At 43.6% G+C, this 24775-nt stretch overlaps 1 protein-coding gene across 1 annotated transcript in view; it reads left to right on the top strand.

Annotated features, from left to right (window-relative positions):
* LOC139530132 (cytosolic carboxypeptidase 4) overlaps nucleotides 1-24775 on the top strand; it is a 151654-nt gene that overhangs the window by 19122 nt on the left and 107757 nt on the right. The window contains exons 2-6 of the mRNA XM_071326251.1: nucleotides 4757-4827; nucleotides 8741-8804; nucleotides 9115-9261; nucleotides 10740-10871; nucleotides 12708-12801. Coding sequence (XP_071182352.1) covers nucleotides 4757-4827; nucleotides 8741-8804; nucleotides 9115-9261; nucleotides 10740-10871; nucleotides 12708-12801 — 508 coding nt within the window. The remainder of the gene's footprint in view (nucleotides 1-4756; nucleotides 4828-8740; nucleotides 8805-9114; nucleotides 9262-10739; nucleotides 10872-12707; nucleotides 12802-24775) is intronic.

The following is a 24775-nucleotide window of genomic DNA, read 5'->3' as shown; positions in this document are numbered from 1 at the left end:
CCGTGACGAGATTCTGATGCCCATTGTCGTGCCATTCACCCACCGCCATCACCTAATGTTTCAGCATGATAATGCATGGTCTCATATCGCAAGGATCTGTACACAATTCCTGGAAGCTGAAAATGTCCCAGACATGTCACCCATTGAGCATGTTTGGGATGCTCTGGATCGACACGTACAACAGCGTGTTCCAGTTCCAATATCCAACCAATATCCAACAACTTCGCACAGCCATTGAAGAGGAGTGGGACACCATTCCAGAGGCCACAATCAACAACCTGATCAACTCTATGTGAACTCTGTGAAAGAGACTTGACTGGTTTTCTGATCTATGCCTCTACTTTTTTTAAGGTATCTGTGACCAACAGATGCATATCTGTTTTCCCAGACATGTGAAACCATTAGATTAGGGCCTAATTAATTGATTTCAATTGACTGATATCGTTATATGAACTGTTATTCAGTAACATCTTTGATATTGTTGCATGTTGCATTTATATTTTTGTTCCGTGTACATTAGGGACCATATGGGCAAGCCATACGAGCATTCCAAGCCCCCCACTGTGAAACTATGCAAAGTGTTCCCAAGACATGACATGTCTTTTAAATGGAAAATGGATATGAAAGTTTATACGCCTCCTGAAATACTATAAATACTACCTGTCCACAGTTTGATAATTTACATAATTTACATAAATTCGTATTCGTTTCCTAAGTTAAGCAGCTAAAGTTCTGTATATATTATAGAAAAAACTGTAAACCCAAGAAGAGACTCTCTTCAGGACATTATCATAAGGCTTGACATGCTAACAACAGGTTTTTAGACTCTGATTTATTCTATTGATATCTAATGCCAATACAAAAAAGTAGCCCACCAAATTCAAAGTGGTCCATCAAAGACTATTAAACATTGACCATAATGACTGACATTATTGGTTCGAGTCTAATTTTAGCTCAATAACAAGCAACCTCTAAGGAAATGTACCCACTTATGAACAGCTGAAATCCATATGGCGTTATAGAACATCTTAGCCATTCGTCACTCATCTTTGGTGAGGATGGGTAAGCTAAGCCTCCCCGTTTTATCAGCCAGCGTCATACACATCCTCTAGCCTTGAGTTGGATCTCGGCCACCGCTATCAGAGCACACACCACCTTGTTTCCCTAGACGTCGGTCTGTCTGGACGATGTCTTCTAGGAGATCATGACTGTGCTGTGTACTGTAGTGGTTGTTACAGTAGCTCTGAAAAAACCTAAAGTCTGGACGTAGAGGTTGACTTTTAATGTTACAGTGGTCATAGAAAAACTATTCTAAAGCCAGTTAAACAACTGAGATAAAAGCAGTTGATTTAACAGTTGGTTTTTTGTGTGATTCCTATTTAGATTTGTCCATATTCATAAATGAATGTAAGAAAATTGTTAGTGAAATCAAAATACTACTCATGTTACAGAGCAAGCTTCATATGACACCAATACTTACTTTGTAGCACCTACAGTACATATGAAACATTATGAAGTCTTGAAGGAAGCCTGGGTAATGCCAAAATGTCAGAAATATTCTAACTTCAATGAATTATTTCCCAATTATGATTTTAGATACACATGTCAAGTATATGTCAGCAATCCTTCCTCCACAGGACCATTCTATGGATTAAATCATGGTCCTTTTTATGGTCTATGGATTAAATCATGGTCCTGGTTTCGTGAAGAATCAAACTATGGGTTGTTAGATGCTCAAAGAATCAAAGGCCTTATACTCAATAAAGGCTAAATACTATGCTCTAAGACCTCTCTCAACACTCAATATGATGTGAAAACCGGGGCACTGAAAGGTGGAGAGAGAGTGGAGATGGTGACATCACAGTACGTTTGAAAGTTTACGTGCCGCTCGTTGTGTCACATTTCATAATTTACAGTCAGGGCCGGCTCTAAGATGATAAATCCTTGTGGGCAGTAAGACATTTTTTGTCTGTTTCAAGCTTGGTTACTGCAACATGACATTTTGGGTGGGCAATGCCCAAACCTGAACCCCCTAGAACCGGCCTTGTTTACGGTTCTGTTCTGTTCTGGTTGTGTTTGTGTCCTAGGACTGGTGAGTGGGTTTCCCTAAACTAACAGCAGATCAGTATTATCCTCAGTATTGCATATATTCCTTCAGAGCGAACACCATGTTCCATTCATCCGTTAGTGCCAGAAAGTTCCTCTTGACATACCCTGCTGTCATCGCTCATAATTTACAGCCTCTCCTGTCCATCCTTTCTCTAATCCACATGGTAAAAATAGCTCAGCTCATACATACTCCTCTGTTCTCCATAGCCATACACTGATGGGGTTTTGAGGAGGAATAGGACCCATTACAGTGTTGTCATATGATTTGATGAAACACCATCGTTATATGACATTTTAATGAGCTCTATAAAGATGATCCAGGGCTTGGGGAGGATGGCCAATGTCATAGGGAAAGAATTCTCTTCCTGTGGGCCTTTAAAGGGAGTTTTTTTTAGAAGAAGGCGGTGTGTACAATTTGAGGCGATGATTTCTCTGTCAGCCCACCAACTGCGCTTGAGTTTGCCTTATTGGCTCCATTGTCGCTCCCCTCCCCTCGTTCTACCCAGACACCGCCCTCTTCACAAGGGCATGAGCCAAAGACGTGTCAATCCCAACCACTGTAAACGTAAGGGAAACCTACAGAAGAAGAGTATCAGTTTTCAAAAGCAAGGACACTTCACCTTTGTATGATCTGTCTCATGAGAACGTGTCCAGCTTGGGCTTTTGTAACAGTATCTTCACTGAGGGCCCAGCTGGCCCTGCTGGCCCACTTGTGGAACAGCATTTAGCACTGAATGTGTTGCTTGCAACATTTCTTAAAGCAGAAAGTTCTCAGTCTATTTCTGTATGTCACTGTATGTGTCCCTTTAACATTGACATAAATGATCATGGGAAAATATACATACTGTACTGTATCCGTCACGCACATTTCTGTTAAAGAGTTAGGTATGCAGAGACCTTGCATTATGTGGATAATCATAAATAGGTTGACATCAGCAGATCAAATTTGAATCAGGTAAAATTAATCTAACACAGCAATGGAAAACAATATTGAGGAATCATTTTCCTTCATTGTTGATTTCCCTTACCTAACAACTATCTCCAATTTAAGCGAATTATTTGTTTAATAAACTATCTGCTACTGTAATGTGTCCTTGTTGTTTGCTGTGGTTAGCTCGACCACTCTATCCCCATGACGCCATTCACACTACATAATATTTCCCAAACACAAATAATCCTACGCCAATCACACTTTGCCTGTGGAAGATTTTAAATGACACTATTCATGTGAGACATTTAGCCCCTGTACGTGTGAATAGACTAGGCATTAAAAGCAGTTAAATACCGTGTGGTGTTTGTATCTCCTATGACACCTCAATGTGTTGGTTGTGTGCTGTTTATTAAATAGTTGTTACCACTGGATGTGTGTGACCTATTGTTCATTAGTGTTGCAAAATGGAAAACAAAACTGAAGCTTTTACCATAGGTTCAAAGTGAAAGGGTAGGTGTAATGTCTTTCATGTTCTCATTGTGTCATTCTTGTTCGCTTCAATAGAGCCCCACAGTGGAGTTGTCATAATACCCATAAAACCTAGCGGTCAAACAGGGAAATAAATCTCTCTCGGACAAAGTGACTTTTATCAATATATTCAGCTCATTGACTCTCAGATTCAAAAATACTAATTTGCATCAAAGTAGACATCATGAAAAACTACAATCCCTGCAAGCTCATGCACGTCATCTCTATCTGACAACTTTGCTAACAGGAATTGGGTCAATTTAAAACTTGCACAGGTCAGTTCACAGAATGGTCCATTTAATGAAATGTAGCTAATTTATACATTACTACATTTAGCTAACATTAGATAGTTAATCCAGAGATTCTTACCTTTGCGATTCAGCAGTCTTGTCCAGATCAGCATGGCATTTGTAGTTCTTTCTGATAGCCACATTAACAGCTAATTAGCATTTCGTTTTTTGCGGCGTCAATACAGCCGAATATGTTGATAAAAGTCACCTTGTACGAGAGAGATTTGCATGGTTATCAAAACATCATGCCTACACGAAACACAGCCTTTATTTGAAGTTTTTCTAAAATCCCTTATGGGAAATGTTAATGGTGGAAAAACGATTGGAACCATTTCCCTGTTAGACTGCCAGGTTTTATGGGTATTATGACTCTGGTTATTAACCAACACCCTGAACGTTTTTAAATGCATCTGATGAAACACTAACTACTAACATGGATGATAGACAGTTGTGTTATGTTTTGTTTCCCATTTGTCCGGTCAAGCTCCCCCCTCCAGCCACCACACACACCCCCCTCCACCCAAACATAATAACGACACACACACTCCTCTCTCTAGCCCCTGTGTGTTTTCCTAAACTAGGGCGGCCTCCTGTGGAATGCAGGGCTCTGTTTAATCCCTGAGTCTTGTCAGGCCCTTTTTATAGGAAACTCATCTCAACGTCCAGCAACAAATGGAGCGCAGGGATTTATCCGTGGAGATAGAGTTTCAGCCTGCAGCTGAACACCCCTCTCTCACAGCTCCACTAGGCTTCCTTGTTAAGTTAAGCCACAAGGAGACTGTGTATCGCTGCTGCTGCTGCTGCTGCTGCTAGTCTCCTTGGCTGGGTCTGTGTGTGTGTGTGAGGTGGGCTTGATTCTAGCCTGATCTTCCTTTCTGTTTCCCCTGTGTACCTTCAGAGCGAGTACGGGCCAGTATGGCAGCCCCCGGCAGCTCCAGCGGACTAGAGGTTCTCCTGTCTACTCTGCAGGTAGGAACACACTGGGTCTGGGACTGTGTATGTGTGTGCCTGTCACGGTGTGTGACTGTGTCTCTGTTTACCCACGGTCGCTGATATGGCAGTCTAAAGTGGAACGCTCCAAATAAAGTGGGCAGGGGATCTGGTGACGGACGGGAAAGGGACGCTAGGCTAGCAACAGGCACTTTCTCCGTAGAGCTGAAAGAGGAAGATAAATGGAGAGCTTGGGACTATAAGGTTCTATCTGCATTTTTGTCAAAATGTAGTTATTGACATAGCCTTGTTCTGTTCAATGTTCTCTAACTACTGTATATAGTACTCTTCATGTTATTAAGTTCAAAAGAATACTAAATACAAATCACTGATACCATTCAAACCAATGAGGGTTCGGACCATTAAGGCCAATTATCTCAGAATCCTATTTTTGCAGATAGAACCTTATAGTTCCAAGGTCTCAGAATGGGGATCATAAGCATCAACACCCAGAAAATATTACCTGGAAACATGTTCACAACTTTCACTTGCCAAACAGCTACTGTTCGTACAAATTAGCACAGGGCATAGTTCACTCTAGTATTACAGCTAATAATGTAGCTTACTGTGTAGCTTCTATAAATGTAAGTTTCAATTTAGGTTGTGTTCAAATAATTTTTATGAGATGGTAAACATATTGCCATTTAAATGTTAGTATATTGTATAATAGTAGTATTTTAGTGTACTGTTAGTCAGTGTCGAGAGTACTGTAATTTATACACTCCTAACTGAATTAAATAAATGGTGAAAAATATTTTCCAATATTGGTTTGTGCCCACTTTATTTAAAGTAGCTAAACTAGTTCATAAATCAGTTTGTGTAGTTTACATGACATTAACTTGTGTATGAAAAAGCTTGTGAAGTGAAATGCATGACCAGCTGTATGAAGGCCGGCAGAAGGCTGGCGGGCAGATGTCAGTGGGGATAGCTAGCTATACTGTAGCTGTTCTGGTGGGAGAGGAGCAGAGGATTACAATATAGAACGGATGGTGTGTGAGATATTATCTACAGCCCAGTGAATGCAGCTGATCCCTCAGTACTGCGGTTGTCAGGATCCACATTTAAAACCAGTTTCATAATGTTATGTTGTTGGTGCTGTTGATGCATTTGGTTCTGTTGAACCACAGTTGTCAAGCATGTTGGTAGACTATTCGTTTTTTTCACGAGTTTGTAAGTAATTACATTTTCGATTATGTCAAAGCTGTTATATGTTTTGGCCTTCATGGTTGTCGTGTATTTGCAATAAAAAAGTATGAAATTAGAAAATAGTATGAAAATAGAATTGCATTTATAACAAACTGTATTTCAAATGTAAACAACACATAAACAACATAAATATAAACAACTTTGTATTCTTATATAAAAATGGACAACTTTGTATTTTTTAAATATTACATTTTTTACCATGCTTGTTGGTAGAAACAGTATTTGAATTTTGTCCTGGGAGGGCATAGGCCCACCCACTGGGGAGCCAGGCCCAGCCAATCAGAATTATTTTTTCCCCACAAAAGGGCTTTATTACAGACAGAAATACTCAGTTTCATCAGCTGGCAACAGCACTGGTGGACATTCCTGCAGTCAGCATGCGAATTGCACGCTCCCTCAAAACCTGAGACATCTGTGGCATTGTGTTGTGTGACAAAACTTCACATTTTATAGTGGCCTTTTATTGTCCCCAGCACAAGGTGCACCTGTGTAATGATCATGCTGCTTAATCAGCTTCTTGATATGCCACACCTGTAAGGTGGACGGATTATCTTGGCAAAGGAGAAATGCTCACTAACAGGGATGTAAACAAATTTGTGCACAAAATATGAGAGAAATAAGCTTTTTGTGTGTACAGTATGAAACATTTCTGGGATATTTTATTTCAGCTCATGAAACATGGGACCAACACTTTACATGTTGTGTTTATATTCTTGTTCAGTAATAGTATCAAGGATCAAGGTAAGACCCAGATGCAGACTGTCAAAGTAGCACTGTTTATTGTAGCAAACAGGTGCAGACAAAGACAGGTCAAGGCAGGCAGGGGACGAAAATCCAGGGTAGGCAAAGGTACATGAAGGCAGGCGGACTCAGGGTCAGGGACAGGCAGGGTTCAGTAATCCAGAGGTGGAGCAAAGGTACAGGACGGCAGGCAGGCTCAGGGTCAGGCAGAGGGTCAGGACATGCAAAGGTCAAAACCGGGAGGAACAGCAAAGAAAGGCTGGGAAACAATAGGACCTGACAGGAAAACGCTGGTAAGCTTGAACGAACAAGAGAAACTGGCAACAAACAGACAGAGAACACAGGTATAAATACACAGGGGATAAAAGGGAAGATGGGCAACACCTGGAGGGGGGTGGAGACAAGCACAAGGACAGGTGAAACACTGCATCTCAATGCTAAAGTTGTCACTACAGACCCTTGTTTAATTCCAGTCTGAATCACAACCGGTGGTGAGCGGGAGTCCCATAGGGTGGCTCAGTGTTGTCTGGGTTAGGGTTTGGCCAGGGTAGGCCATCATTGTAAATAAGAATTTGTTCTTAACTGACTTGCCTAGTTAAATAAAGGTAAAACAAATGATTGTCTGATCTGATGTGATAGAGACATGGAGAGTAACAGTATGCCAATGTCAGTAGTTCTTAATGAAACCAATGGCCACCAACCATCAATTCTAATGTCTTCTGAAGTGCATGTGACAGAAAGACATGGCTCTGCACAGCTACACCTTATGTCAGCTCAGCTGTAATAGATCACCTCTGTTGGGTGTTGGGTCCTGTCTCTTATTCCCTCTGTGACAACACCTGTCATAGAGTATGCACACAGAAAGGCCAACAGAGAATCTATCTTCTGCACTGTTAAATGTCAAGTTCATTGTAGTAGTTTCCCTAGATCATTTCATATGTTCTGTTATTGTTTTCCCTTGTAGTTTTTCAGAAATGCTGTACTCACAGAGTGTTTATTTTCGGAGTATTTTACTTACGTTATTTGTTTTCATTTCTTTCGGGTTCTGTACTTTTAAAGATGTGCGTAAATACTGTACAATCCTTCAATAATGTCTCCCTTTGCATATCTCTCTCCCAGTGGTTTATTGGAGAACCAGCGTTTCAGCCTTCTTTACGGTTCTTAGATTTTTCCAGTTTACTGTGTGGTCCGTCAGTCTGCAACTCGTCAACTATTAAGCTTTGAGTCCGCAGATTCTACCTTATCCCTTTCCATATTTAAAATCATCCCAATCAAATAATAATACTGCCACCTGTCTAACAAAGTTAGCCCTTTTCAGCACATTCGGTACAGGCCGATATTTTCCCTGCTTGTTATCATACAGGAATTCTCTCAGCTATAAATGTCAAAGTCCGGGCCTGGATCGTGTAGGTGATCCATTCGCACCTAATCACCATGTCTGTTTAGGTGCTGTCTGTCTACAGAGATACCAAATAGCACCTTATTCCCTATGTAGTGCACTACCAGGGCCCATAGTAGTGCACTATATAATGAAAGGGTAAGATTTGGGACTTCTCTCTGGGGATTAGTGCCCCCCGTACAGAAAGGCTGTCATCTGCTGCTGCTTTTAAACACAGCACCACAGCCCCTGCTGGGCCCGGAGCATTCGGTTTCCTGCACCTGGGCTTGCTGCAGTATTTGGGACCCACGCTGTGTTGTTGTGACCTAAGTGATCTCACCACCTAATTCATCCTCAAAATTAGACGTCAGAGTCAAAGCTCCCCAGCTGGGTCTTGGGAAATGCATTTGCGTTGCCAGTCGAGAGCATGGTCACATAGTTAAATATAACAACAATGCCAATGACAGTTCTCTCGTTCAAGTTGCCACTCTACAGCCAACACTACAGAAAACAACAGCAGCAGCCTGGCTGAGGTTTTGACATAGTGTTGATCTCTTCTCCCCACAGAATGCAGGGGACATTGAGAGCACCCTCAATATCCTCAATGTGCTGGATGAGCTGCTTTCAGCTGGTGAGTCTCTGTTGTTGATTCAGATTCATAGTAATTCCATGCAGATAAAATGCTACGGTACGTCTACTCCGCCTAGAGAGCTACAGTCTACTACCCTTCTTTGGTTTAGTCGTCTGTGTGTGTGTGTGTGTGTGTGTGTGTGTGTGTGTGTGTGTGTGTGTGTGTGTGTGTGTGTGTGTGTGTGTGTGTGTGTGTGTGTGTGTGTGTGTGTGTGTGTGTGTGTGTGTGTGTGTGTGTGTGTGTGTGTGTGTGTGTGTGTGTGTGTGTGTGTGTGTGTGTGTGTGTGTTTGTCTGTGTGTGTGTGTTCCAGGCACAGACAGACGGATCACCTACATGATCTCGAAGGGGGGCAGCGAGGCCCTCCTAAGCGCCCTGGTGACCACAGCCAGGACCTTCTCCCCCAACTTCACCATCCTCCTCCCCCTGCTGCACCTCCTGGCCAAGGTCGGACACAGAGGTGAGGCTCCAACTGACAGATCGGAGTGGAAATATAGTTTACAAGAACGTGACGTGATACAATATTTGGAGATATCATAAAGTGTGTCATTATTTAGCGGTTGTCATGAAAGTCCATGGCTATTTGTCTCAGTTATACTGCATGTTGTCGTAAGAGGTTGTCAAACAGTCTGTAGATCTCAACCTTTCAACACAGTGGGTAGCTTGATGATTTTCTTAGTTACCATCTTAGAATGTCAACAGGAAGTGAGTCCACATCAAATAATGGAGATATCATGGCTTTCTCCTCCTTGGCCGAGGTGTCCGTCAGCTTTTAATAGAAAGACCGACAGTTCCATCTGACTGTTATCCGTGTTATCCATTATGTGACAAAGCTTCACTGACATGGATGCATACCTTCATATCTTCACAAGTGGCATGTGGGCCACTTGTATGAGTAGGATAAGCTTTCTCCATTCATATACATTGCAATGTTTATTGTCACCCAAGCTAATGAAGGATTTATGGTAACCGGTATCAGCAGCATCAACTGGTTTCTAAAAACCCATTTTGGTCTCAAGCTATTTTGACAAGAATGAGAAGCAATGGTCAATTTATATGGTGCTATGCAATATAACTGATCAATGTGATTGCATTACTACTTGAATTAGATCCCACAACTCTTTACTTTCACATCTGTTTCATGATGTTATTGCTAAACAGCGCATCTAGTTGTATTGGTCTCATCTGCATTCCAGTAAAAGCAAAGCTTTGCCCTGTACTTCAGGGCCCGATGAGCCTTTTCTCTCTTCTCTACAGAACATAGTACAGTCAGTCATCTAATGGGTGCCTTTGACTGAACTCTTCACATTTAACGGGTGTCCTCCGATCACTAAAATGCCAGCTTTGAATACTGATGCCATATCCAATAAAGCCAGTGACGCGTTTGAACGTTGGTCTAAGTGGTTTTTCCACTGTAATCGCTGTAATATTGTATCATAAACTAGGATTTGTGTGCCTGGTTAAGCATTGTTGTGTGTCAGTGATTAGTAGAAAATCATACCAGATCTATTCCACTCCACAAACCGTCAGGCAATTCACACGTGTAAAAGCAGTGAGAAATCATTCAAGCAGATAGACAATCTAATAGCATATTTGGATTGCATATCATTCAGTGAAAATATTGTCCTCATGCGCCCAAGCAGCTTTTATTCATGAATTCATTTCATTATGGTGATTCTCAATGAGAAGTGTTTTCTTGTTTTTTTAAGTGGCGGATAAAATAAGCAAACCACATAGGCCTGCAACTGTTTTAATTATACTAATCAAATCTTTATCTTCATTTTATCTGTTGTTCTACCTCATAGAATGTTTCATTTTCTCTGAAAAATAACTGTGCAAACATTTGCCCTGGTGTAAACAGTGTCAGTGGGTGGTCAGTTATCATTAGATCTGGGGGTTACTGATTGCTGTCTGTGGTGTTATGTGTGTCTCGATCAGACCGTCGTATTGGGATGAAGGCAGAGAAGGCGGAGGCTGTGCTGCCAACTCTGACTCTGCTGAAACAGAATGTAAAACACACCAGGAGGACGGCAGCCTGCCTTTGGGTCCTCCAGGTTTTCTGCTCCTCTGGTAGGTCAATAACCCAGTAAAGCTTCAATCACACTTCACTGCTTTGTCTGTTTTGTGATTTACTCTCAATGTCAACAGTATCCAGAATTAATACAAATATCTCTATGGGACTCTGTGAGTTCAGGGAGTATGGAGGAGGTCTACATTCTGAAGAGGCGCCACACATTTGACTTGAGTGCAGATGTGCTGGTGCCCTTCATTTAGGATAGTAATTACGATTTAATGAAACCATACTGTATCTAAATATTGACCAGTGAAATGATTAAACAACATGGTCACAAGGTCTGATAATTTTTATGATGACTGTAAACTGTCAGTGAGTCGCTTATACAGTCGCTGGTGAAAGTCCAGACTCTCCACAATCTTCCAATTTTGCTGCCTTAAAATGTAATTATGAAAGGGATTCAATTAGATTTTTTCCCCTATCGATCTTCCCAGCCTAATCCAAAGTGAAAGAAAAATTATAGGACATTTTCCAAATTACTACAATATACAGAGGAGGATGTATTGATTGTGTGTGTCTTCACACCCCAGTGTTAAGATTTGGTGGAAGCACCTTTGGCAGCCATTATAGCTGTGAGTCATTTTGAATTGGACTCTTGTTAGAATTGGACTCTTGTTAGAATTGGACTCTTGTTAGAATTGGACTCTTAAGGCAACACATGTCCTTTTATTTCATCAAAATTGCTCAAGCTCAGTACATTTTGTTGGGAAGTTCATGATGGATATATGTATTTTTTAAGTATTATGGTGGCAGCATCATGTTACGGGTATGCTTGTCATTGGCAGGGACTGGGGAGCTTGTCACGATCTAAATAAATATGGAAGGAGCAAAGCCCAGGAAAAAGATAAAGGAAAACCAGCCTCAGTCTTCTGAAACCCTGGGATGGAGTTGTATTTTTCAGCAAGACAATTACACAAATGTCCATGCCAAAGACACACCAGAATGGCTTTCCAAGAGGTGTTGAGCTTTCCTGAGTGGTCTCATCTCAGTCCTGACTTAAATTTGCTTGAAAATCAGAGACAGGGTTTGCTGCCCATCGCTGATTCCCAACCAAATGTACAGAGCTTGAGCAATTTTGCAAAACAATGGACATATATGTTGCCCTAAGAGTCTCACTCAGGAGAGGCTGTAGTGTCTTCCTAGTACTGCTAAAGGGCATAGGCCTACAGAATGAATCCCAGCTGTAATGGCTGCCAAAGGTGCTACCACCAAGTATTAACTCTGGGCTGTGAAAACATGCATCCTCATTTTGTATTTTTTTATCATTTGGAAACATCATATAATTTTTCTTTCAGTTTGAAAATGTGGACTGGGTTGTGTAGATTGATAGGAAAAAACAAAACCATTTAATCTATTTTTTGATAACATTTTAAGGCAGCAAATGTGAACACACTCGGCAAAAACTGGTTGAATCAACGTTGTTGGTAGATTCTGCAAGGGGTGTGTAGACAATGTGATTATGTTGAACCAACTTGTAACCTAAATCCAATGGCGAGGTGACATTTTTTGTTGATTTCACTTTGAATTCACGTTTGTCGACAACCAAATGTAAATCCAAACTGGACGATGAACTGACATCTGTGCCCAGTGGGAAGATTCTGCACGGGGTGTGTAGACTTTCAATAGGCGCTGTAAATAGAAAAGTTTTGTCTGTAAGCAAACCTAAATTATGTGGTGGAAGTTAGAATTTTGGTTGAAGTTGAAGTCTCTTGAAATTCCCATGAAGCCAGTAGATTTCCACTCTGGACTCGTAAGGATTGGACAGGGAGAAACGTCATCAATTAGCACTAGCCATTGAATGCAATTATCAATGGCATTTCTATATCTTTCAGTCACCACAGCTACGCTGCTGGGACAAAACCGAGGCCTGGACGTTATATTCAGACTGATACCCCCTCACACTACGAGGCACAAACGCACCGTCAAGTGAGTATCGTATATCATGTCCACCTGTCATTGGCTGTGCCAGAGACATGCCACAGCTACAGCCAGAGCTCTACAGTATACCCACCGTTGCATTCTCTAAGCACTACACATATCACGGACGGATCAGATCGCACTGAAAATGAGACTAACCAAGTGCTGGGTGAATCAAATACTGCCTCTATATGATTTATAGCCCAAGATTTAAACATAAGTTCTGCTGAAGTGCTGTAAATTGTTCTCTGTGGTTAGGCAATATTTAACAATCTTAGTGTCCTTATCAATAGGCTTTGGCCTAATAAATGATTGTCGCACGAGAGGTGTAATGTTTATTGAAGATTTACTGAAGGTAAAAGTTTATTAATAATATCATGAATTTGGCATTCTATTTATAGGGCTAATGGTAACTACTTCTAATCTTCCAAAGATCCAAATCAACCATGGATGAATGACAGTAAATCAGATGTCAACGTAGCTTTCATAAATCCAACTTCATTCCAAATGTACTTTCACATGTAGATTGTTTAAGAAAAGTTATAGGAAGTACTTTAAATGATTCAATTTTATTTAGGTAGTATATGCAAAATTGTATGGAAGCTAATCAATGTCTAAATGTGCTGACATGATAGCTCAGCTGAATCGAGCGCAGTTTGTTTCCAAAGCTGAGCATGGTACTTGCTTCAGGTCCTTAGAAAACTATGCAGTTATTAGTTTTTTTAATGTATTATGTCTTAAATTGTTAGCCCAGAAAATCTCAAGTGTTATTACATACAGCCAGGGAAAACTATTGGATATAAAAGCGATGTCAACTTACCATCATTACGAACAGGAATACGTTTTTCCTGAAGTGGATCCTTTGTTCGGACCTCCACCCTGGACATGCGATCTTATTCCAGACCCCAATCCAAAACAATGCGGTCGCTGCAGGAGACCTACTGGTCAGACTCAGAAGGCGAGCACACCATCCACCGATTCATAGCATATTACTGTCCAATCTCTAGATAACAAGATGCACGAAATTAGGGCACGAGTTGCCTTCCAGAGAGACATCAGAGATTGTAACATTCTCTGTTTCACGGAAACATGGCTCACTCGGTATATGTTGTCAGTACAGTCGGTACAGCCACCCGGTTTCTTCACAGATCGCACCGTCAGAAACAAACATCTCTCTGGTAAGAAGAAGGGAGGGGGAGTATGCCTTATGATTAACGACTCATGGTGTAATCACAACAACATACCGGAACTCAAGTCCTTTTGTTCACGCAACCTAGAATTCCTTACAATGAAATGCTGACCGCATTATCTTCCAAGAGAATTCTCTTTGATTATAGTCACAGCTGTGCATATCCCCCCCAAGCAGATCCCTCGTCGGCCCTGAAAGAACTTCACTAGATTCTATGTAAACTGGAAACCATACATCCTGAGGCTGCATTATTGTAGCTGGGGATTTTAACAAAGCTAACCTAAGAACCATACTTCCTAAATTCTATCAGCATATCGAATGCGCGACAAGGGCTGGTAGCTTTCTGGATCATTGCTACTCGAACTTCCGCGATGCATACAAAGCCCTCCCCCGCCCTGCCTTCGGCAAATCTGACCATGACTGATTTTGTTGCTCCCAGCCTATAGACAGAAACTAAAACAGGAAACTCCCCCTGCTCAGGTCAATACAACGCTGGTCTGACCAATCGGATTCCATGCTTCAAGATTTCTTCGATCACGTGGACTGGGATATGTTCCGGATAGCCTAAGACACTAACATTGACGTATACGCTGACTTGGTGAGCGAGTTTATTAGCAAGTGCATCGGAGATGTCGTACCCTCTGTGACCATTAAAACCTTCCCTAAACAGAAACCGTGGATTGATGGCAGCATTCGTACAAAACTGAAAGTGCAAACCACCGCTTTTAATCATGGCAAGGCAACTGTAAACAGGACCGAATACAAACAGTGCAGCTATTCCCTCTGCAAGGCAATCAAACAAGCAAACCGCCAGTATAGAGACAAAGTAGAGTCGCAATTCAACGGCTAAAACACAACATGTATGTGGCAGGGTCTACAGTCAATCACAGATTACAAAAAGAAAACCAGCCCCGTCGCGGACACTGACGTCTTGCTCCCAGACAAATTAAACAACTTATTTGCTTGCTTTGAGGACAATACAGTGTCACTGACACGGCCCGCTACCAAAGCCTGTGGGCTCTCCTTCTCAGTGGCCAACGTGAGTAAAACATTTAAACGTGTTAACCCTCGCAAAGGCTGCCGGCCCAGACGGCATATATAGCTGCATCCTCAGAACATACGTAGACCAGCTGGCTGGTGTGTTTATGGACATATTCAACCAAACCCTATCCCAGTCTGTTTTCCCCACATGCTTCAAGATTGCCACCATTGTTCCTGTACCCAATAAAGCTAAGGTAACTGAACTAAATGACTATCGCCCCATTGCACTCACTTTTGTCATCATGAAGTGCTTTGAGAGACTAATTTATTTATTATTATTTTATTTAAGTCATTTAGCAGACGCTCTTATCCAGAGCGACTTACAAATTGGTGCATTCACCTTATGATATCCAGTGGAACAACCACTTTACAATAGTGCATCTAACTCTTTTAAAGGGGGGGGGGTTAGAAGGATTACTTTATCCTATCCTAGGTATTCCTTAAAGAGGTGGGGTTTCAGGTGTCTCCGGAAGGTGGTGATTGACTCCGCTGACCTGGCGTCGTGAGGGAGTTTGTTCCACCATTGGGGTGCCAGAGCAGCGAACAGTTTTGACTGGGCTGAGCGGGAACTGTACTTCCTCAGAGGTAGGGAGGCGAGCAGGCCAGAGGTGGATGAACGCAGTGCCCTTGTTTGGGTGTAGGGCCTGATCAGAGCCTGAAGGTACGGAGGTGCCGTTCCCCTCACAGCTCCGTAGGCAAGCACCATGGTCTTGTAGCGGATGCGAGCTTCAACTGGAAGCCAGTGGAGAGAGCGGAGGAGCGGGGTGACGTGAGAGAACTTGGGAAAGTTGAACACCAGACGGGCTGCGGCGTTCTGGATGAGTTGTAGGGGTTTAATGGCACAGGCAGGGAGCCCAGCCAACAGCGAGTTGCAGTAATCCAGACGGGAGATGACAAGTGCCTGGATTAGGACCTGCGCCGCTTCCTGCGTGAGGCAGGGTCGTACTCTGCGAATGTTGTAGAGCATGAACCTACAGGAACGGGTCACCGCCTTGATGTTAGTTGAGAACGACAGGGTGTTGTCCAGGATCACGCCAAGGTTCTTAGCACTCTGGGAGGAGGACACAATGGAGTTGTCAACCGTGATGGCGAGATCATGGAACAGGCAGTCCTTCCCCGGGAGGAAGAGCAGCTCCGTCTTGCCGAGGTTCAGCTTGAGGTGGTGATCCGTCATCCACACTGATATGTCTGCCAGACATGCAGAGATGCGATTCACCACCTGGTTATCAGAGGGGGGAAAGGAGAAGATTAATTGTGTGTCGTCTGCATAGCAATGATAGGAGAGACCATGTGAGGATATGACAGAGCCAAGTGACTTGGTGTATAGCGAGAATAGGAGAGGGCCTAGAACAGAGCCCTGGGGGACACCAGTGGTGAGAGCACGTGGTGCGGAGACAGATTCTCGCCACGCCACCTGGTAGGAGCGACCTGTCAGGTAGGACGCAATCCAAGCGTGGGCCGCGCCGGAGATGCCCAGCTCGGAGAGGGTGGAGAGGAGGATCTGATGGTTCACAGTATCAAAGGCAGCCGATAGGTCTAGAAGGATGAGAGCAGAGGAGAGAGAGTTAGCTTTAGCAGTGCGGAGCGCCTCCGTGACACAGAGAAGAGCAGTCTCAGTTGAATGACTAGTCTTGAAACCTGACTGATTTGGATCAAGAAGGTCATTCTGAGAGAGATAGCAGGAGAGCTGGCCAAGGACGGCACGTTCAAGAGTTTTGGAGAGAAAAGAAAGAAGGGATACTGGTCTGTAGTTGTTGACATCGGAGGGATCGAGTGTAGGTTTTTTCAGAAGGGGTGCAACTCTCGCTCTCTTTAAGACGGAAGGGACGTAGCCAGCGGTCAAGGATGAGTTGATGAGCGAGGTGAGGTAAGGGAGAAGGTCTCCGGAAATGGTCTGGAGAAGAGAGGAGGGGATAGGGTCAAGCGGGCAGGTTGTTGGGCGGCCGGCCGTCACAAGACGCGAGATTTCATCTGGAGAGAGAGGGGAGAAAGAGGACAAAGCACAGGGTAGGGCAGTGTGAGCAGAACCAGCGGTGTCGTTTGACTTAGCAAACGAGGATCGGATGTCGTCGACCTTCTTTTCAAAATGGTTGACGAAGTCATCAGCAGAGAGGGAGGAGGGGGGAGGAGGGGGAGGAGGATTCAGGAGGGAGGAGAAGGTGGCAAAGAGCTTCCTAGGGTTAGAGGCAGATGCTTGGAATTTAGAGTGGTAGAAATTGGCTTTAGCAGCAGAGACAGAAGAGGAGAATGTAGAGAGGAGGGAGTGAAAGGATGCCAGGTCCGCAGGGAGGCGAGTTTTCCTCCATTTCCGCTCGGCTGCCCGGAGCCCTGTTCTGTGAGCTCGCAATGAGTCGTCGAGCCACGGAGCAGGAGGGGAGGACCGAGCCGGCCTGGAGGATAGGGGACATAGAGAGTCAAAGGATGCAGAAAGGGAGGAGAGGAGGGTTGAGGAGGCAGAATCAGGAGATAGGTTGGAGAAGGTTTGAGCAGAGGGAAGAGATGATAGGATGGAAGAGGAGAGAGTAGCGGGGGAGAGAGAGCGAAGGTTGGGACGGCGCGATACCATCCGAGTAGGGGCAGTGTGGGAAGTGTTGGATGAGAGCGAGAGGGAAAAGGATACAAGGTAGTGGTCGGAGACTTGGAGGGGAGTTGCAATGAGATTAGTGGAAGAACAGCATCTAGTAAAGATGAGGTCAAGCGTATTGCCTGCCTTGTGAGTAGGGGGGGAAGGTGAGAGGGTGAGGTCAAAAGAGGAGAGGAGTGGAAAGAAGGAGGCAGAGAGGAATGAGTCAAAGGTAGACGTGGGGAGGTTAAAGTCACCCAGAACTGTGAGAGGTGAGCCATCCTCAGGAAAGGAACTTATCAGGGCGTCAAGCTCATTGATGAACTCTCCAAGGGAACCTGGAGGGCGATAAATGATAAGGATGTTAAGCTTGAAAGGGCTGGTAACTGTGACAGCATGGAATTCAAAGGAGGCGATAGACAGATGGGTCAGGGGAGAAAGAGAGAATGTCCACTTGGGAGAGATGAGGATCCCAGTGCCACCACCCCGCTGACCAGAAGCTCTCGGGGTGTGCGAGAACACGTGGGCAGACGAGGAGAGAGCAGTAGGAGTAGCAGTGTTATCAGTGGTAATCCATGTTTCCGTCAGTGCCAAGAAGTCGAGGGACTGGAGGGAAGCATAGGCTGAGATGAACTCTGCCTTGTTGGCCGCAGATCGGCAGTTCCAGAGGCTGCCTGAGACCTGGAACTCCACGTGGGTCGTGCGCGCTGGGACCACCAGGTTAGAGTAGCAGCGGCCACGCGGTGTGAAGCGTTTGTATGGTCTGTGCAGAGAGGAGAGAACAGGGATAGACAGACACATAGTTGACAGGCTACAGAAGAGGCTACGCTAATGCAAAGGAGATTGGAATGACAAGTGGACTACACGTCTCGAATGTTCAGAAAGTTAAGCTTACGTTGCAAAAAATCTTATTGACTAAAATGATATAGTACTGCTGGCTGGTGAAATAGGCTAGCTAGCAGTGGCTGCGTTGTTGACTTTGTTTGAAAGTGTAGCTGGCTAGGTAACCTCTAACTGGCTAGGTAACCTCGACAATTACTCTAGACTACACAATTATCTTGGATACAAAGACGGCTATGTAGCCAGCTAAGATCAAACAAATCAAACTGTTGTACTGTAATGAAATGAAATGTAATACTACCTGTAATACTACCTGTGGAGCAAAGCGGAATCCAACTACTCGCTCCAAACCAAACCGGAAGTGCGTATCGTAGAGGGAGAGGCAATAGAAGTGTTGTTTCTTGTATTATTGTCTTATCTAACTAATCAAGGACCATATCACCTCCACCCTACCTGATACCCTAGACCCAATCCAATTTGCTTACCGCCCCAATAGGTCCACAGACGATGCAATCGCCATCATACTGCACACTGCCCTATCCCATCTGGACAAGAGGAATACCTATGTAAGAATGCTGTTCATTGACTACAGCTCAGCATTTAACACCATAGTACCCTCCAAACTCGTCATTAAGCTCGAGACCCTGGTTCTCAACCCCGCCCTGTGCAACTGGGTCCTGGACTTTCTGACGGGCCGCCCCCAGGTGGTGAAGGTAGGAAACAACATCTCCACCCGCTGATCCTCAACACTGAAACAGCAGAGGGAGCACCCCCCCCATCCACATCGACGGGACAGCAGTAGAGAAGGTGGAACGCTTTAAGTTCCTCTGCGTACACATCACGGACAAAGTGAAATGGTCCACCCACACAGACAGTGTGGTGAAGAAGGCGCAACAGCACCGCTTCAACCTCAGGAGGCTGAAGAAATTTGACACTTAAAACACTCACAAACTTTTACAGATGCACAATTGAGGGCATCCTGTCGGGCTGTATCACTGCCTGGTATGGCAATTGCACCGCCCTCAACCTCAAGGCTCTCCAGAGGGTAGAATGACTGCACAACACATCACCGGGGGCAAACTACCTACCCTCCAGGACACCTACAGCAACCGACTTCACAGGAAGTCCAAAAATATCATCAAGGACAACAGCCACCCGAGCCACTGCCTGTTCACCCCGCTATCATCCAGAAGGCGAGGTCAGTACAGGTGCATCAAAGCTGGGACCGAGAGGCTGAAAAACTGCTTCTATCTCAAGGCCATCAGACTGTTAAACAGCCATCACTAACATAGAGGCTGCTGCCAACATACAGACTCAAATCTCTGGCCACTTAAATAAACAAACTTAATAAAGGTATCACTAGTCACTTTAAATAACACCACTTTAATATTGTTTGCATATCCTACATTACTCATCTCATATGTATATACTGTATTCTACACCATATACTGCATCTTGCCTATGCAGCACGCCATCACTCATCAATATATTTATATGTACATATTCTTATTCATCCCCTTACATTTGCGTGTATTTGTGTGTATAAGGTAGTTGTTGTGAATTTGTTAGATTACTTGTTAGATTTTACTGCATAGTCGGAACTAGAAGCGAAAGTATTTCGCTACACTCGCATTAACATCTGCTAACCATGTGTAGGTGACCAATAACATTTGATTTGATTTGATACGTAGAGGTGGGCATCTGGATGGTAGACTTGTTCTCACAGCAGTGTATTACCCTTCGTATACCAGTAGGAGTCACTGTTCAGGCAGGAATCTATCGACACTTTTTATTACTTACTTCAATCTTTATTTGGGTTCATGGCATGATGTTGAAACAATGCTGTTGATTCAAAAATACTGTTTTACTGTCAGCATTGAACCAAGGTCAAATCAAATATGCCTAATCAAATTCAAAATAATTTCAATCACCCAATATACACTGAGGGTACAAAACATTAGGAACACCTTGCTAATATTGAGTTGCACCCCTTTTGCCCTCAGAACAGCCTCAACTCGTTGGGGCATGGAATCTACAAAGTGTTAAAAGCATTCCACAGGGATGCTGGCCATTGTTGACTACAATGCTTCCCACAGTTGTGTCAAGTTGGCTGGATGTCTTTTGGGTGGTGGATCCTTCTTGCTACACATGGGAAACTGTTGAGTGTGAAAAACCCAGCACCTTTGCAGTTCTTAACACACTCAAACCGGTGCGCCTGTTACCTACTACCATACCCAGTTCAAAGGAACTTAAATCTTTTGTCTTAAATCTTTTGTCCATTCACCCTTTGATTGGCAAAGATACACAACCTACGTCTCAACTGTCTCAATGCTTAAAAATCCTTCTTTATCCTGTCTCCTCCCCTTCATCTACATCTACGGTACCGGAGCGCTAAGTCTAGGACCAAAAGGCTCCTTAACAAATCCAATGTATTTTCATCTTATCCAGAATGACTTAACAATAGTAATTAGGGTTAAGTGCCTTGTCCAAGGGGATATCTGCAGATATTTTACCTAGTCTGCTCAGGGATTCAAACCAGCAACCTTCCGCTTACTGGCCCAACACTCTTAACCACTAGCCTACCTGCCGCCCCACGTCACAATATGTTGACAAATTACGTTGAAACAACATTGATTAAACCAGTGTGTGCCCAGTGGGTTTAGTTCACAGATACTGCTATAAAATCACTCACTCTGTCATCACTCTGCATGATTGCAGACTATGGACCACCACTCAATTTCAACATGAACTTGAGTACTATACATACGTTTGAGTATAGTATACCTGGACAGTTCAATTCATTATTTATCTAAGCTAACTGTGTCTTATGAGTTAACAAAGTATAGACTCGCTTAGGAGAGGCTGTAGTGTCTTCCTAGTACTGCTAAAGTGCATGGGCCTGCTGTCGTGCCACCGTGAAGCCAAGAGCCCAAAACAGAAGGTGTGTTGTTGCTTATAGATTCAGACATTATTTTTGTCTTATATCAAAAATAGTTTTACCCTCTACGAGCAAGAGAGGTTTTACATTTTCTAAAACTGAATCCTTGAAAAAGCGAAACGTTTTTCGTGTCTGCACAAATTGAACAATTTGCATAAGTTTGCCTGGCTCAGGTTTGTAATTAAATGTGTGCCTTAAAGCGAGAGTCCGCCGGGCAGAGGAGGAACTTGCTGAACCTGCATTCATCAAAACTTTCCACAGCAGCTCATTTAAAGGGAAGTAGGTTACTCATGTTTAATGGAGTTGGATCACGGCAGGGAGCATATGTATTGGCAGTTTCTTTCTGTGCAAAGTAAAATGGAAAGTAAATTGTTACCGCCTTTGGCTGCAGGGGGGAGTTTGAACACCTGACGTTCTCACTCAATTTGACATAATGTTATAATACTTTGCAAACACTAACGCACACAATCAAACACATACACATGCAAGCGAACACACGCAGGCCAAGCACACACACAGGCACACAAGCGACAGTCACACACACCCAGACACACACACATTTGTTAGTAGTGCCTGATATCAACAGTCCAGCACCAGAGATCCCTGCTCCCAGCTTGGATTCTGATGGGAATTCTGACACATGTAATTATTTGTTCACATGTTGGAATAGGAAGAGGCTTATCAGTCAAGTATGTAGTGAACTGGGCCTTCATAGCCTTTCCCCAACATGGTATTGAAAACGCAATACATCCAGATTTCCCTTTTTGTTGCCTATAGTGTTGACTGTGCACCATAAGCACTTATTGCCCATAGGGAGAGCCCCAGCGCTGTATGGCTGCATGGCAACCACATTACTGAGGGCTGACAATGTCACAGTCAGCTTGGTTTCAACTCAACAAGCTGTAGTCGATGAGAGGCGATCCGCAGGGCTAACCTTTGGCTATGAGCTAAGCCTTAATATGACCAAGAAGCTTTTCAAGGACATAATTAACAAGACTCTCTCTCCCTCTGAGGATCTCCTCTGTGTGTGAGAGTGTGTGTGTGTGTGTGATCATGGATCTGTCCAGAGGCATGTTGTATTCCCCGTAGAAACAACAACAGCCACAGCTGTGAGGAACAACTTTATTATGACCCCTGTTCAAACAGGCTGAAATTAGTCCCATTTTTCATGTGATTTCGAGGTAGAAGAAATCGTCCGGATAATTTGTTTTCACCGCTCCGATCAGATATCCCCATGGGCTCTTTTGTATACAGCACTGCTAGGTGCCTGTGTTAAACTGTTTCAGTTTGAGTCTGAGACAGGGAGACGGTGTGGCGTATTAGGAAAACTGAGAGCATGGTAACTGATTCATTTAATAGGCTACATATGGTACACTGTGTGAATGGTATTGATGTGGACTCATCAGAGGGGAAGCACACACTGCTGATCCTTAATAATGGAACATGTCACAGGAGACGTGTCCTCTTAATATGGATCAAAGACAATCAACAGACAACAATTCACTGGCATGACATTTCCTGTGTTCCAGCGACTGCATGCAACACTGTTTTTTGTTTGGCTTGTTTATGCCCTTCACCTCAGCTCTAGATCAACAGAACACACTACTGCATCATCCTAATTCAGGAGGCAAAGTTAGGATTTATGTGGATGTAGAGAGAACCACATTCATAATTAATCTATGTTCACACTGTTGTGGCAGAATATACAGTGGGGAGAACAAGTATTTGATACACTGCCGATTTTGCAGGTTTTCCTACTTACAAAGCATGTAGAGGTCTGTAATTTTTATCATAGGTACACTTCAACTGTGAGAGACGGAATCTAAAACAAAAATCCAGAAAATCACATTGTATGATTTTTAAGTAATTCATTTGCATTTTATTGCATGACATAAGTATTTGATCACCTACCAACCAGTAAGAATTCCGGCTCTCACAGACCTGTTAGTTTTTCTTTAAGAAGCCCTCCTGTTCTCCACTCATTACCTGTATTAACTGCACCTGTTTGAACTCGTTACCTGTATAAAAGACACCTGTCCACACACTCAATCAAACAGACTCCAACCTCTCCACAATGGCCAAGACCAGAGAGCTGTGTAAGGACATCAGGGATAAAATTGTAGACCTGCACAAGGCTGGGATGGGCTACAGGACAATAGGCAAGCAGCTTGGTGAGAAGGCAACAACTGTTGGCGCAATTATTAGAAAATAGAAGAAAATAGAAGAAGTTCAAGATGATGGTCAATCACCCTCGGTCTGGGGCTCCATGCAAGATCTCACCTCGTGGGGCATCAATGATCATGAGGAAGGTGAGGGATCAGCCCAGAACTACACGGCAGGACCTGGTCAATGACCTGAAGAGAGCTGGGACCACAGTCTCAAAGAAAACCATTAGTAACACACTACGCCGTCATGGATTAAAATCCTGCAGCGCACACAAGGTCCCCCTGCTCAAGCAGGCGCATGTCCAGGCCCGTCTGAAGTTTGCCAATGACCATCTGGATGATCCAGAGGAGGAATGGGAGAAGGTCATGTGGTCTGATGATTCAAAAATAGATCTTTTTGGTCTAAACTCCACTCGCCGTGTTTGGAGGAAGAAGAAGGATGAGTACAACCCCAAGAACACCATCCCAACCGTGAAGCATGGAGGTGGAAACATCATTCTTTGGGGATGCTTTTCTGCAAAGGGGACAGGACGACTGCACCGTATTGAGGGGAGGATGGATGGGGCCATGTATTGCGAGATCTTAGCCAACAACCTCCTTCCCTCAGTAAGAGCATTGATGATGGGTCATGGCTGGGTCTTCCAGCATGACAACGACCCGAAACACACAGCCAGGGCAACTAAGGAGTGGCTCCGTAAGAAGTATCTCAAGGTCCTGGAGTGGCCTAGCCAGTCTCCAGACCTGAACCCAATAGAAAATCTTTGGAGGGAGCTGAAAGTCCGTATTGCCCAGCGACAGCCCCGAAACCTGAAGGATCTGGAGAAGGTCTGTATGGAGGAGTGGGCCAAAATCCCTGCTGCAGTGTGTGCAAACCTTGTCAAGAACTACAGGAAACGTATGATCTCTGTAATTGCAAACAAAGGATTCTGTACCAAATATTAAGTTCTGCTTTTCTGATGTATCAAATACTTATGTCATGCAATAAAATGCGAATTAATTACTTAAAAATCATACAATGTGATTTTCGGGATTTTTGTTTTAGATTCCGTCTCTCACAGTTGAAGTGTACCTATGATAAAAATTACAGACCTCTACATGCTTTGTAAGTAGGAAAATCGGCAAAATCGGCAGTGTATCAAATACTTGTTCTCCCCACTGTATGTCTGCAACCCTGAATCAGCAGTTATGTTGCTGGTAATAAATGCTTATGATTGCAGTGACAGGGATTTCGACATTACTAAAGCAGG

This window comes from Salvelinus alpinus, chromosome 9, assembly GCF_045679555.1.
Source record: "Salvelinus alpinus chromosome 9, SLU_Salpinus.1, whole genome shotgun sequence".
Classification (NCBI taxonomy): domain Eukaryota; kingdom Metazoa; phylum Chordata; class Actinopteri; order Salmoniformes; family Salmonidae; genus Salvelinus; species Salvelinus alpinus.
Note: the sequence above shows the minus strand (reverse complement) of the source record. Positions and strands in the feature narration are given on the sequence as shown.